Genomic DNA, 15,603 nt, shown 5'->3' with positions numbered 1-15,603 from the left:
GACGCTCACAACAACGAGCGGAGCGCCGGGTGGCTAAAGCACAGCAAGTTGGTACAGTAGGGGGCACAGGTGGTGCATCAGCCAGTCATCTCGGTCATCTCGGTCAGTCGACCCGTGGCACCTGGGTCTGCCCCGTGACCTCCTGCCAGCGGGCGTTCGACACTTCACGTGGCCTCAAGGTGCACATGGCCTGGCACAAGCGTCGTGGTGACGTCACCGCCACTTAGTGGCGAATGGCGGTTGTTGTTGTTGTGTGTGTATGCACCAGGCACTGACACCTACCGCAATTGACACGCGAGACAAATCAGCACGCAACCGGCACAAGCAACGCCGCGTCTCACCTGCTCGCAGTCTCTCCTCTCTGTGTGCGTGCGGCAATGGGGGGGGAGGAGAAGGAGGAGGCAACGTCAACTCCGCGTCCCCCCCCCCACTTTCGTCGCTGCTGACACCACAAAACAACCACCAAAAACACCCACCCCACGTGGGCAGCGGTGGGCGGTTACGCGATGACGTCACGCGTCGATAATCAGATGCCGTGACTCGTGCGTCGCGACGTCACGGCGCTCACCCCCTCCACCCCCCCGTTGCTGCGCGCAAACAATCGGCCGGCGTTGCGCGCGGTGACATCGCCGCGTTGCGCGGTGACGTCACTTCGTGCGTGGTTCACGGGTTACCAACTGAGTTGCGCGTGCGGAGCCCTTTTCAACCGGCGAACATTTCGCTGACCGCCCCCGCACGCTAACTTCGTCTAAACTAGACATGTCCTCGGCGAGGATGTTAATGTCGCGTGATTTAGTTCCCGTGGAACCCGCCGGGCGAACCACCCGAAAGAGGGTTGGCAACTCTTGCCGGCGTAGCTCGTTGCGTCACGACGTCACGTTGCGTCATGACGTCACGCGCTCCTCGCGACAACAGCCGGGTCAGGCAGGGGCCGTGTGGCCGCTTGTTGATAATTGCGAGGCTTGCCGATGACGACGACGACGATGTTGGTGACAGTGGTGTTGTTGTTGTTGCGAGGCTGATGTTGATGCTGCTGCTGCGTGTGACCGACTCGCTAGTGATCGTCGCGATGGCGGCATGAGTCGTCGGTCGTGCAGAAGGCCTCGCGTCTCCGAGCGAGGCCCTCCCCAGCGAGGGCTCATGGATAGTCCGCTCAACATGGTGCGCTCCCCCCCCCTCGTCCGAGTGTTGTCGTAGCGATGGTTCGTGTTGTTTCTCCTCGTCATTTTACTGCGATTACGTGTTCTTTAGGTACGGGTTGCCTCGTTGAAAGTGTTCTCGGAGCCCTCGGGCTTTTAACAAAACTCCGTCACAGTTCCTATGATCACTGTTTCATTGCTTTCATGGCTTTATTTGGGTGATTTCGACAAGTTTTTTGGTTTGGCCATGTTTGTTGTACTACGGAGTTAGACTGATGGCCTTAATATAAGTTGTCTTGTGGTTGTTGTTGTTTGACTGGCATCCCACTGGGATTTGTGCACAGCGTTGGTGTACGGTGCTTTTTGTGCAATATTTTGCTGTCTTTTCTTGGATTTTCTGTTTGCACTTGGTCACATATTCACTTTAAGATGTTTTCTTATTCATGTTTTTTATTTGTTTGTTGCGGTTGCACCCGATTCAAGAGCCGAATGGCTCACAGAGCTATACCTAATCAATGAACTTGAACAGCGAAACGTAACGGGGGCCAACGTGGGGGGCCTTCGCTCTTCCTCGGTGTGGCACAATTACGCCATTGGTGATTGAATAAACGAACCCAGACTAATTATTTAGGTTGTTAGTCTCCGTGTCCACGGCTTTGGGCATTTAACGACGAGTTCTAAGAATCCCAGATGAGTGTTCTACTCTTCTGCTGTCTCCTGCTAACTGCTTACACTCGCATAAGTAGTTTTTTTTGTTTTAATTCGGCGTTGCTAAGCAATCTGACGATGGTGCAGAGCAACAACTACGATTTCGCACTCAGGTGGTGAAGCCTGCCAGAAGCGGAGAGTCATCGCTCCGATGCTGACATTGCGTCGTTGTGTACGTGACGTTCTGCTGTGGATGACCACGGACGCACACTACGACCGGGCCCCGGGGTTCCAACTAATACAAAATTGCCGAGGCAATTAAATATGTTATTTCAGGGACACTATTTTTTGTCCAGGGGTGTTACTTAACTCTGCGACTGGGGTACCAATCAATCCGAAATCGGTGGTGCTACTCCCGAGATGTCGAAACGCAGCGAGGATGATTGCCCTGAAACCCTGCAGGCTCTCGCGTATGCACCATGGTGATGGTACATCGTGTACAGCTCGTCTAGATGAGTCGATTGCTGCATCGCCGACCAACAGACTACAATTGACTGCATCACGGACATATTGCGAGAGCCGGGGGTACCGCCAGAAGGTTCATTTGTGCATCAAGTATCCGCATCTGACACTGTGCGGATGCGGTTTGGGGTGGACCGTGAGCTTCGCTGAAGATGAAACCCAGGGATTTTTTGCATTTGGGTATTTAACAACACCCATGTATACTCACTACATGATGGTGCATTGTGTCGTGAGTACACGTGGGTGATTGCTGCCTTTGACTACTTTCTGCGAAATACAGTAATCAAAGTAGGGGAGCGCATGTTTATTGGTCCTTATAATGTACAGTATTTCAATGAATAACTGTCAACATTAATGTTTGCCTTCCGCCTATAGGTTGACTCGGCCTAAAATGTTATACCATTAGACAAAACACGTACAGTGTATACAGTGTGTGTATGCATTAGCATCACCTTCGGAGGAAACGGGTCCGCAGTTGACTTGTAAATTATCAGGGTCAATGATGGGCACATGTATACAGCTGACATGTGGCACAAGGTGAGATTATTTTCTGGGCAGAGGCGAAGTTGGCTAGTAAGCAAGCTTTTGTACATTATTTGTGAGGTTTCTTTTTCGTGCTTTCGAATCAGGTGCTGATCCAGGCTTACAAATTAGCTAAATTCACAAAGGATGTGAAAACGTAGGTAAAAAATAAGAATAAAATAAAATAATTATTATTTTTTTGCCTACGTGACTTTACCAAAAAAAAAACCTAAGAGTATGAATCCTTGCAGTCACGAAAGCTCCAAATCTAGAATGTGAAAACGTGCTTTAGACGCGATGCACAAGACGTTTAGCGAGTTCCTCTTTCACTTTGAGGGGCCATCCATTTAGTACGTAACGCATGGAGGGGAGTTAATACAAACGCGTACGCTTGCATATAGGGGGTCTACTGACAATGTGCGTACGCATAGGAAACGTGGGGTAGGGGGGGGTGAAGCCTCGATAATTTGTCTACATTGGCCTTCAAATGAGTTAGTCCAGCGGTGGACTGTTTGCTTAAACACGTCAATATTATTAATCCTTGATCGTTTCTGCGTGAATTTATTATCGGCCGTTCTATAGGATTCGGAGGGGGGGGGGTGTGCGTCAGACGTACGTACGCAGGGGGGTCATGTTTTGATAGATATGTGCGTACCTACTAAATGGATGGCCCCTTATTGTCCGTTAATGTATGCAAACGGGGGATGTTCGGCCTCATCTCGAGGAGTTGTTAATTTTGTACGTTGCTTTTGCAAATTGTCGCAGCGTCAAAATGTTATTTAAGACTGTTCAAGCTAAAATGTAACAAATTATATCTTAAAAGAAAGCGGTGAAGGAATGTTCATTTAATAGCAAATGGTCAAGTCGGGGAGACATGTAGTCGTAAAGAGATTTTTGATATATGGAAGCTGTTTATAGGCAGAGATGGTATATGGGCAAGTCCATTCTTCGATGAAAACTTCGATCAAGGTCATGTTTTGGGCACTGGCTTTCTCCAGAACAGAAAATATATTTACAAAGGAGAATACAAAGTCTACAGACTAGAGTGAAAACAGAATTTGCATCAAAGACGCTCCGGTGCTGGCTAGAGGGCAGCGCTTAGAGAACAGCCAAAATTGTCCCGAACAAGTGGCCTAAGTAATGTCTAATACGTGCTCAGATATCCTTAGGACAATATAGTCTGTACATGCTGTGTTTTATACCCACCTTGTTAGACTAATGGGCTATTTATACTTTTCCATTTTGGATAGAATTTGGACAGGCGTTTAAGGCACAGCAGCAACACCTAAGCATGAATAGAATCTGAATTAATTATCCGTGAATATATTGAAATTATTAAAGTAACGACCAACAAACTGCAAACTGGGAGTTGATCGATCTAATCAACATATTACAAAATCTACAAACCATGTCCTTGTAGGCAGAAGTCGTAAATGTGAATGCATAATGACATGTAAATAACCTGTACTATGGATCTGATGTCCCTTTGAAATGGCACTGTGTGATTTATTTGACTTATGTTGGCTCCGCAGGCCCATTTGCAAGCCAGGAAGGCAGAGAAGTTTCTGGCAGCTGGCAAGTATGAGGATGCTATTGCCTGTCATATCAAAGCTGCTGGTGAGGGCATGCTAGGTCATGCACGACACTGCAGTTCAGCACACATTTTAGCCCGTTGAATTGTAGGACTTTGTGAAACAGTTTGTTGCAAGCCACATATCTTTGTGTATCTTATCATATAGTTGCATTATCATAGAATACACGTGATAATTGCCATATAATAAAACAAAGAGAAGATGCAAGCCAAAGCGCAACTATGCACGATTCAGTTATACAAAATAAAATCGATATACAGCAATGATGCTGTTGAAATGTGCATCTGGAAAAGGCTTGTTAAATTCTGGCTCCCAGACACAGTGTTCTGTTTTCATTCTAACTTATGACATCTGCATATACTCCCACTATGCATGTTATCGCATGGATGGGGTGGAGGGATTTCAGCATTGATGTCGCTAAATGATGCTTCAGGTGATGTGCCTCAAGGCCACAATGATGTAAATATTAAGTGTTATCATTAACACATTTTAAAATTCTTGTTGGATAACTTGGATCGTTGATGATATCCAGGCAGTTGTGTATCATGTTGTTTTTTTAGTTGTGTTTAATATATAAATGTAGATGTGAAATAAAGGTAAACTTTTTAAACAGTTACATTGGTGTCACAGTTGTTCGGTGTTTATTTAGGTGCATATTACATATTATGACATAGACTATGACAAAGGACATGGAACAGCATCTCAAAAGTACAGAATGTAGCACAAAGTGATACATGTTGGGAATTAGGCTGAAAGAGAAACGTGTCAGACGTGAAAATTTGAAACAATATGCTGACTTAAGGAAAGTGACTGGGCAGGACACATCTAAGAATGGATGATTGTTAGTACAAGGCTGGTGACAGAATAGCAGACAAAGAAGAGAAAACACCCAAGAGCTTGAAAGATCAGTTTATGTAAGAGTGAGGTGGATTGTAGCACTGCAGGACCAATCGGAGATGGCATGAGCATGAAAAGGCTTTCATTTAGAAGGGAATAGATCATGGCTGATGGTGAAAATGTACAGTATTTTGTTTTATAAACTTAATCCAGGTTGGCAAGTCAGTCCATTTAGTTATCAGCTTTATATTTCGAGCCTTGTGCCACATTCTAATTTAATGTCAATAAAAGTGTAACAATATTTCCATAACAGGTAAAATTCAAGATTCAAGTTGCATTGTTATTCTTAAAGGTTTATCTGTTTTTTTAGGGTTACTCGATGAGGCCATGAAGCTTACAGACTCTGAACAGGTACGTGAATGATTATATCACTGTGTCCATGATGCTATGAATGTGGTGTACTTTTCATATATTGCAATGCATCTCAATCATCGTTCATATTGGATCTAACAGTTGATGGTGCGTAGCATTTTCAATGGTGAGATCACAATGTATTTGCATAACAAACACGGTGCAAAATAAACATGCTACATTTGCATGACATCGCCATGTAAAAGCACCTAGGCTGAAGTCACTCCTAACACCACCTTTAAAACTGCAAAATGTCGACCACAATATGTTAATAGGGCTGGCAATAAGTAACAAGTGCACCACCTGGCCAGTGCACACTCACATTTGAAATCTGGTCACCCCCCGCGCAGGCACTGCTGTCCATGCGCCTGCAACAGCAGGACCACTTGACGCAGCAGCGGCTGGTGCGCGAGCGGTGGCGCCGAGCCCAGCGGGAGCAGCGGCTCCGGGAAGAACTCCAGAGGAGGGACAGGGAGCGTGCGGCAGATGTCACGGCAGCCATGAGTGCCGCAGACGTGTGCGACAGCGCTGCCAAGCCACTTTCTACCAGAGGCGCCGTGAGGACAGCGAATGGTCAGCGTGCAGACAAAAATACTTTTTCTAACACGGACTTTGTTAATGATCGGGAAACTTGGAAGGTCGCAGTTGTACGTTGTGGGAAAGTTTAATCGGGAAGGGGATGTTGTGGCATGATGGAACAGAGTGGGTTACTCAGATGAGCATTGGAGTGGCACCTCAAGGTAAACGACCTAAAGCCATCTGGTGCGATACTCTACATTCAACCTTGGAGGTTGAGCACAGAGCACAAGCATGGAAGGAGTACCATCCAAAGGAAATATCTTGACGAGAACCCATCAGCAGTGATTTTACAGATTCATTATGTAAAGAAATGTATTTTAGATATAATTTCTGCATAGCTGGAGATGAGCTATGCATAAGAGGACATGTCAGCAACCTATTGGCTATGCAGGCAGACCTCGCTTAGCACGACCCTGTAGAACACTCATTTGTTATTGCGCTCTTTGTCCTGGAGACATTTTATATGAAAAAAATATAAGAAAGTAAAACATCTGCAAAGTGCTTACAAGTGAGAACGCGCAAGCAGTTCTGGCTGAGGAAATGTACCCGCCCCCATCACTCGAGCAGCCTATGAGAGCGACACATTCACAGCCAACCTGACCCCACCACCTGCGATTTGATTAGAACGATTCATGGTCACGATTACATTTCCATTACGTTGATTTGTTTAGCCGGGTGAGAACTCACGAGACCAGGATATAGAGTGTCGGGTGCCACTTAAAAGACACCTCACCACAGAAATTTAGACTGAGGGCATCGCTAAGAGCATGAAGTTCCTGGAGCTCTTCTCTGAGTGACCCGGATTTGGAGCGTAGCAGCTCCAACCTTGTCTCCCACCGCTGCATTGTAGGAGTACAGTAGAATGCACTCGTGAGTACAGTACATAATACTGAAGTTATAATAAATTATTATTTTTATTCATGAAAATAACGTTTACCACCTATATTATTAGCACTATTACCGATACCCCAAATGAAGCCTTCATATGTTGCTCATAGGAAATAAAGAATGCTGTCATGAACGCATCACCATATATACAATGGTGTAAAGAATCCTTTTAGTGCTGATTTGATTCGCGCTCACTTCTTCAGGAACACATCTTGAGCGCTAAGCATCGTCTGCCTGTACTTGTGCAGGATCTCCGAGTAAGCCACCAACCCCATATTCAGTTGTGCAATATCATACTATATTACAAAAACAAGTTTTGTTGCCTGGTGCGTGGGCAGACAATTGCGTGGTGGTGACGCCACTGCGCACATAGGCGTGATGACGTTACCTGCAACCCACAGCGTTGAGCCGCATTTGTGCGTCTCGCTAACATGACGCCTCCCTTCCCCACCCACCCTCCACCCCGGCCACGTATCCTATGCAAATGCAGTGCTAGTAACCCAGAAGTTCAAGTGACGAGGTAACCACCTCATTCACGGTATTAAGAAAGGGGAAGCTCCGAGAGCTAAATAAAACAAAAGTAAAAAGCATAAGTAAGGTGGTGCTAGCTGTTGGAACAAATTAGTGGACATTAATACTCCATTTACACAAATAAAATACCTCAGTTGTGGAACAATGCCTCGATCATGCTGTTGGGAAAGGGAGATAAAACTAATATTAAGAATTACAAACCTATTCACCTCTTGGCACACGTTTATCAAATGTTTATGAAGATCAGAAACCAAATAATGTTCATTGTAGTTTGCTGTCTTGGAAAGTTGGTTTCTCATTAATAATAATAAGTAATATTTAAAACTACTTTTTTTAAAACACGCTTTAATGAAATGTACCCTACTCGTAATGGCAGAACTCTACGACTCCAGGAAATGGCCCCGAAGCTTGCCATAACTAACCTAAGGGGCCGTGGTGATTTACAGCCAACGTCAGTTGAGCGTGGACAATTAGACCCAAGCCGAAACATAACATATAAAAATGAATGTTTAAAAATACTTAATTTTTTTAATAGAATATGGTATTGTCATCAGTATGACATAAGTATACCAAGTTTGCAGCCGATACCACATTGGGAAGTGGGTTAAAATTGAGTTACAAGATTTGAGGATACAACAACAACAACAACAGACAGAGTGAGTTAAATAAATGCATGTAAAAAGGGTTTTCTACCATTGACTACATCATCAGTCAGAATCTAGAAAAGAAAATCGATATCAAATACGATACCTAGCTTTTGTAAACTCTTAATCGGGGTATTTGATTTCGTGAAAACTGAGGCAGTCATCCACGCTCCCACAAACTACGGCCTTAAAAAAGAACAATTATCAAAACCAATTATAAAGATGGTATATCTCTGCTGATATTGGAAAAATAAAGTATTACAATACAAATCAAAAGATAATTCGTAACAAGGAGATATACTCTCACCAAGGTTATTCACATTGACCTCATAAGATATTTTATGAAAATGTAATTGGAGGAAAGGCATGAGGATACAGTTTGAAAGTATTAACCATCTCAACTTGCTGGTGACAAATTCGGGAATATGTATGTATGTTGAACTTCTTTCGCACCGTACGTAGCCAACCATGATAATGAGAGTTGAGCTACAGGAAACGAACGAATTAAAGCCAGCAGTGATGGAAACTAACGGCTCCATGCCAAACCTCTCTCCGCAGCACACATGAGCTGGGATCTGCGCCAGTGCGGCGCACGCCGGGACCCGCTGGAGCGCGAGCCCGACACGCTCTTGTACTACCTGCTCGGCGGCATGGAGCAATCGACGCTGCCCGGAACCAAGGTGCCCAAGGACGCGTGCACGGTGTTGGAGGAGCAGCGCACGCACACGGCAGACCTGCTGCGGATGCTCGGCCTCCTTCTTCGCGACAACGAACGCCTGCGGGCCGACAACGAGCGCCTTCGCGCCGAGAACGAGGCACTGCGCGCCGACGAGTGCCATCACATGGCGGCGGTGGCGGCGGCGGCAGTTGCCGATGCCGCGGCCTCACCGGGAGTTAGAGCAGGCTTGGGCTTGCCGGCGTGCGGGCTGGACTCGGACACGCACTTTGTGGACCCGCACGAGGTGTGGGGTCTGGCTGGGATGGGCGTCGCGCAGCATGGCCTGGGGCCGGCCTTCCCGCACGCCCTGACGCCGTTGGGAGAGCTGCCCCCGCTGGAGTTGCCTACGGTGGAAGGGTTTGATCTGAGGGAACTGGAGGACAACAGTGGGCGGAGCTGAGAGGTGGCAATGAATCTTGAGCCTGAATTATGTTATAGTAGTGGGGATGAATTATCACTCGACTTGATCAGGTTGCTCATGTGTTAATTAACACATGAGCAACCTATAATCAGGGACTGGTTCAACCTGTCATCACTCTTCGGTTGGTAAAACAAGTCCTGCTTTGTGAAAAGAACACATTGGATGTTCTGTGGATATTCCGACCCCTGCCTTGGAAATGTAGAATTTCCACCACTGGCTCAGGCCTGCAACAGAGATTAACACTGCCCTTTTGTTCTTTGAACATTGAGACACTTAGATGTAATATGAGCCAAGCTTAAAGAAAACACGTGTCCAAACACTATTATATATTACCAACTATTATTATGGGTATTTTGGGGCCATGTACTTGGCAAAGTTATCTGGGTCCAATTCAGCATTCTTTATTCAAAATATATTGAAAATATTTCCTGTGGCATGTGCTGACCCTGAAATAATTCACCAGTTCTGACTTGTCGAAGTCGAGTCACCTTGATAAGAGTGCGCGGTACAGACTATGCACAGGTTTATTCGGCCAAACATTTGTATGACTGCTGGGGTATGAACTTGATATTAACTCATGAGTAAATACACATGTTTGTCCACTGAAAATAGCCCTCAATAACTCATAGGTTTGAAACCTTTGAGCCAGGTATTTAGCCAGGGTTTGTGGGCAAGTAATTTAATTTAATTTTGTAAGAACCTGCAAAATGCCACCTGAGTTATGTATATTCAACAGTATGCCAATACACCTGTAAGTATGTGCAATTTTGGGGACTGAGAGTAAATTCCTCATACTTGGAAGTGTATAATTGATGAAACATGTTATGCAGACCATATTCAACCGTGTAAGCTATAACCGTACACTTTGTGAGTGCAAAAAGTTATGTTATATATTTTCTGTATGTAGGCTGTGCTGACAAGCAAGGGTGTTTCGATAAGTAAACAGACTTTTAACAATTCTGTAACCTGTAAGTGCGATGTAGGTATAATTTGCATAGTTAATAGGGCATAACCCCCTGGTAGTCATGTGCAATATTTGTAGTGGCTAGATGGGTGTTTTTTCTGGGTGTTCCAGTTTCATCCCAAATGTAAACACTCGTTAATTGGGCAATAACGTCTTCATATATGGAGGACAGCAGAGGTTGGGGAATTTGGCAACGGCTCACCCCTCTGGTTGCCTTTTCCAATAGTCTATGGTTCCTCGTGCCTCAGAGTCATTCTTACTCTTCCACAGTGAGCGAATACTGTGCATGTTGCAAGTTGAAATTATTACTTGTTTTGGCAGATGTATCGCATGATCAAATATGGTACATTGGATGACTGTAACCTTCAAGAGCAGCAATAATTTATTTAGTTCTTTGGCCTCTGGGGATGTAAATGCAAGTGAAATATATTGCGTAATGAAGCTGCGATATGCTGACAACTGAGGCATGGCAACAATTACAAATTGGTGGAATGGCTGCATTCAAATTGGCCGTGACACTGAAATCTGGCTGATACGGCACAACATATGCAAGTGCTTTTTACTTTTTGGTTTTTCCAATAACATTTATGGCACCCAATGGTCAAGCACTTTTCAGGAATTCAAATTGTCACGCATAATTATTAAGTGAACTCTTTTTACACATCCGTCCAACCACTGATATGTGCATAATTCCAACTTGTGTCATTGCAATTCAGACGTTCTAAATGTGAGCAGCATTGCCTGGAGGTGAATCTTTAACTGGTGTACCACTTCTGCCGTTATTAGAAAAATGCTTACGTCCGAATTGCAGCTGTTCCACGATTGAATGGCGCTGCTATAGGTTACAGCATTATAATAAATAAACATTTTGATACATCCTCGTTATCCTTAACTTCGTAGGTCAAGCTATAGCCACAGAGAGATAATGTGGATTATTGTTTGCTTTACAATGTTATTTTGTATGACCTTTAGCCAATTTAAAAATACAAGGCTAACATGCATTGTGATTATTTTTAAGTGACTTGAGTAACACATTACCAACCTTGGCATTGCACTCATGCTTTCTCTCTATCGCAGTGCTACGTATCAAGTGTACTGTTTGATGAACATTCAAATGTAATGAAAAAATGTTGCTGTTAATATTCTTAATGTTTTGTAAGATTTTTTTTGTGCATCTGATGTTTAGAAGAAATTTGCTTTGTATTCCATAACAGGTGCATGTTGTGAGCTTGTATTAATATTTTTCAGGATAATTTGTTCTTAAAATTGTTCACATTTACATATATTAAAGTATGCCTGTGCTTTTTATTTGTTCTTCACACAGGTTGGTTCTGTATACCAAATTTAGAATGTTCAAAATCAACCCGTGTCTTATTGTATAGACGAATTTTTTTTATGCTTCATTACATTTCATACAATTCCTTTTTTCATGTTATTGTATTGTGCTTGCAATCGAAATATTGAACGTGTTGTAAGTGGTCTACGCAAAAGCTTGATACACACAGTAGTTTTGATTTATTGTTTTATATTTGTATTATTTTATTATTTCCCTTCTACGTGACTTTACCGAAAGAACCAAGAATACACACAGTAGTTGTTTACCAGTGTGTGTTTCTATGTCTAAAATTACGTGACATTGTACATGTTTGCTTGAGAGCATGTGTTTTATTTCAGCACATGAGTACAAAGCCAACTGCTGTGGATCTGCGTGAACATTTTTTTAGAGGCAATAATATAGGGGCGTGTGTTGTCACGCGGTCAGCATGAACTCTGATTGAACCCAGCTTGTTCACCTGTGAAATATGACAGCACTCCCATCATGGAGCTAAGTGCTTTCTTTTTTGTGTGTGCACACGTGTAGAACTTGGCGCAATACCTCATGAAAATGTTTTGAAAAGAAGTTTAAACACATGCTCGTTCAATGTTGTATACATTGGTGAAGTTGCATGTTTCTGTGTGGTTTCTGGTGTGGAGCAAACGCAGTCGTGGAAATGTTTTGATTTTGGAGATTGGTCATATACTCGCAACGCGTTTTATGTTCGTCCTTTTCCGCTATTGCTGGCTTAAAGTATTTATTTGAAATGTCATTATTCCACTGAGAGAGATATTCTAACTTGACGGGTTTTTGGTGTGGTTCCAAATAAAGAATTGATCGCCCATAAGGTAGTAGAACAGTTTACTTAAGCTGAGCAAGCTATTAGCTCAACTAGAAAATTACATAATGGTATATGTTAAAACTCGTATGATAGACATACTAAAACTATTAGGTGGCTGCACTGTTAATACACCTACTATCTTTTGAAGCTAGTGAACACCCCAGACACCTAAATCTACAGTATAAGACCACTCGTTAGTCCTTCTTTACATGAAGGAAAACAGCTGGTGTAGCACAGTCAATTGGATTGAGCCATGAATTCGAGACCAGGTGTGATTATCTATTCTCAAAAGCGTTATAACTTACAACCTGCCTCAAATCGGTCGTTTTATTCCCCAATGTTTAACATTAAACCTGTATATTCTTGGTTCTTTCAGTAAAGTCACGAAGAAGGGAAACAATAAAATATAAAATAATACAATTATCACGACGTTTCGACTGCAACACAAGCAATCATCATCAGGTGTGAAAAACAGCAAGAAAATTAGAAAAAAGTGGCGTTTTTTTTTTATTAACGTTGAGAAAAACCGCCACTTTTTTCAAAATTTCTTGCCGTGTTTTTTCACACCTGATTAATGCTTGTGTTTGCAGTCGGAACGTCGTGATAGTTTTATTGTTTTATATTTTTATAATTGTATTGTTTCCCTTCTACGTGACTTTACCGAAAGAACCAAGAATATGAATCCCTGCAGTCACGAAAGCTTTAAATCAAAATTAAACCTGTATGTTGTGTTTTCGTGTGGTCCCAGCATGAAGCTCCCAACATGTGGAGCGAAACGTCGGACGTCGTGCCAAACATGCGGTACAACCCGAAAACACATCAGACAGCAAAACAGCAGCACAACCGTAGTTTCATGTTAAACCTCAGGATTCACAGGTTGCTGGAGTCCAAATTGTTTTTTAATGCGCAAGTAAGATTCAAAATGGTTTCCCACTCGAGCATGGGGAATGTGCGCATCTCCTGCTTAAAATATGTCAGTGGTGAAAATACCACATTCTTATGGTGAGGATGTGTTCAACCGTGGCACTTTATATCATAAAAAGCTCAGCAGCAGCCTGCACATAGACTTTTGAGTCGCAGGTTAGAGAAGTGGGGTCCAATATCAGCAAGTCTGATAAATAGGCAGGAAAAGAACACGTTTAAATTGTATGAATTATAAGTGTACAGTAATTTCCTTTGCAAAAATAATTTTGCAGCATTACCATATTCTCTGCAGAAAAAAATGAAACTCATTAAAATCGGTGATATAGAAAAAAATGTCCACTGGTCAATACACAAGTGGTTATGTATATGCTTAAGCGGATTCATGGATTTAAGGTTCAAATTTAACTATGACCTCTTGAGTCCCTGTTACCTTGAGGTCGAAGGGTTCATGCGGAGGGAGTTTTATGGTCTTAAATCACTGATGATTCCACAAAAATTACCAATCGTATGCATTTAATCATAGCACTTAGTTGTATTTCACCCAGTTCCCATAGTCAACAAATCCCATGGTGAAAGGGCACAACAAGTATCTGTAAAGGTGGAGAAATGCCAGTTTAATAGCTTCTGTAAATATTGTCAACGATGTGTTGATATTTTGCCTGTTGGGAGTAATGAATAAGCTCATTTCAAACTGATTTTAGTTGCAATAATGTCACATTGTTCCAATTAAGTTAATGATTTAAATAATATAAACAAAGTTCTTGCACATTTACAATTGTTAAAAATGACCACATTTGTCATGAACACCGCTGCTTGTAATGGATTAATGTACAGTAGACTCATTTTTTGTAATAGTCATCAGAGCTAAGTATACATGACTGACAATTGGAAACTCCACTTATGGGGCAATGTAAACATTGCATGGTGCGGTTTCTAATTGCAAGTCGGTATTTCTGCCAGAAAGGATTAATGCTTGCCATGCTGTCCTACCATAACATTTAATTTTACAAGCATTAATGGCCTGCGTGGGTTTTTTATTTGTGGTTCACCATTGTAAGCTTAGTCCTTTTTAAATTTTACTTTCACAAGTGAATATTCAACTGGCATACGATAGTGAAAGCAATACAATGGCACGTGTGCAATACTACCTGAACAGAAGAATTTGGGGAGGTAAAACATTCAAGTTGTAATGCACTGATATGGAGTTTAGTGGATTAAATGTGCAAGTATACTATTGATGGCATAGGCACCTTGGTCATACTAAATAAATAAAAAACTGGATTTAATACACAATATGGAGCTGCATTCTCATAAGTGTGCCAACCACAGCCTGTGTATCTAAATTTCCCATTTTTAATTAAAGCACCTACCACCTATGAGCAATTTAGCAAACGACTTACAATAGTGCAATTGTGAATATGTGGATGAAGTCTTGTTGGCTTATTTTAAACGTATACACCACGATAAAAATGTTAAACAAATGTCGATGGCTTCTTCAAAGTGGAAATGTGGAGCTCATTCAGTTGGTGCCTTTACTGAGACCTTATATTTTTTTCGAGAACTTGGTTGTGAATTCAAATTATAATTACTGAAAGTGGGCAAACATCTCCATATCCTATCCTGCCGGTTGAAGTTCCTAATAACCCATTAGGCAACAATTTGTTTGAAAATATATATTTTACTTTGTTGTCATTTTTTTTACTAATACTCATATGATGTGTAAGTGGTGTATCAAATGGTCATGTAAAACATGTAATATCGAGACTTAAAGGTTTCGTGACTGCTGAAATTCATATTCTTTGGGTCTTTCGATAAAGTCACGTAGATAGGTTATTTTCTTTGAACCTATCTACGTGACTTTACCGAAAGACCCAAAGAATATGTAATATCCACACCTGTGTGCCATGCAATTTCTAGAAAATAGGGATGCATTTGTTGGCAATTACTGGTGAAATGTGCTCGCTCAAGAGTGTTGTTCTTTAGTCATCCTTCCCAATGTATTCCCACGTACCATGTATACCAAAGTGAGTACACAGTAACACACATGCAAACAGTTAAATGCATCATCTCGCACTGGTTGTCTATGGTAAAGTACCAATACTTAATG

The 15,603-nt window shown here is 42.5% G+C and overlaps 2 protein-coding genes across 2 annotated transcripts in view; one reads left to right on the top strand and one right to left on the bottom strand.

Annotated features, from left to right (window-relative positions):
- The window catches only part of PEBP4 (phosphatidylethanolamine binding protein 4), a 282,010-nt gene extending 281,532 nt beyond the window's left edge, over nucleotides 1-478 (bottom strand). The window contains exon 1 of the mRNA XM_078855533.1: nucleotides 342-478. The gene's annotated coding sequence lies outside the window, so the exon portion shown is untranslated. The remainder of the gene's footprint in view (nucleotides 1-341) is intronic.
- Nucleotides 479-901: 423 nt separating this feature from the next.
- Nucleotides 902-12,343, top strand: NRBF2 (nuclear receptor binding factor 2). The gene is made up of 5 exons (XM_078855531.1): nucleotides 902-1,161; nucleotides 4,364-4,448; nucleotides 5,631-5,671; nucleotides 6,022-6,244; nucleotides 8,872-12,343. Exons 1-5 carry the CDS (start codon nucleotides 1,078-1,080, stop codon nucleotides 9,429-9,431), a joined length of 993 nt encoding a protein of 330 aa, XP_078711657.1. The 5' UTR covers nucleotides 902-1,077; the 3' UTR covers nucleotides 9,432-12,343.
- Nucleotides 12,344-15,603: the final 3,260 nt, after the last annotated feature.

The sequence above is a fragment of the Lampetra fluviatilis genome, chromosome 4, assembly GCF_964198595.1.
Source record: "Lampetra fluviatilis chromosome 4, kcLamFluv1.1, whole genome shotgun sequence".
Taxonomy (NCBI): Eukaryota; Metazoa; Chordata; class Hyperoartia; order Petromyzontiformes; family Petromyzontidae; genus Lampetra; species Lampetra fluviatilis.
Note: the sequence above shows the minus strand (reverse complement) of the source record. Positions and strands in the feature narration are given on the sequence as shown.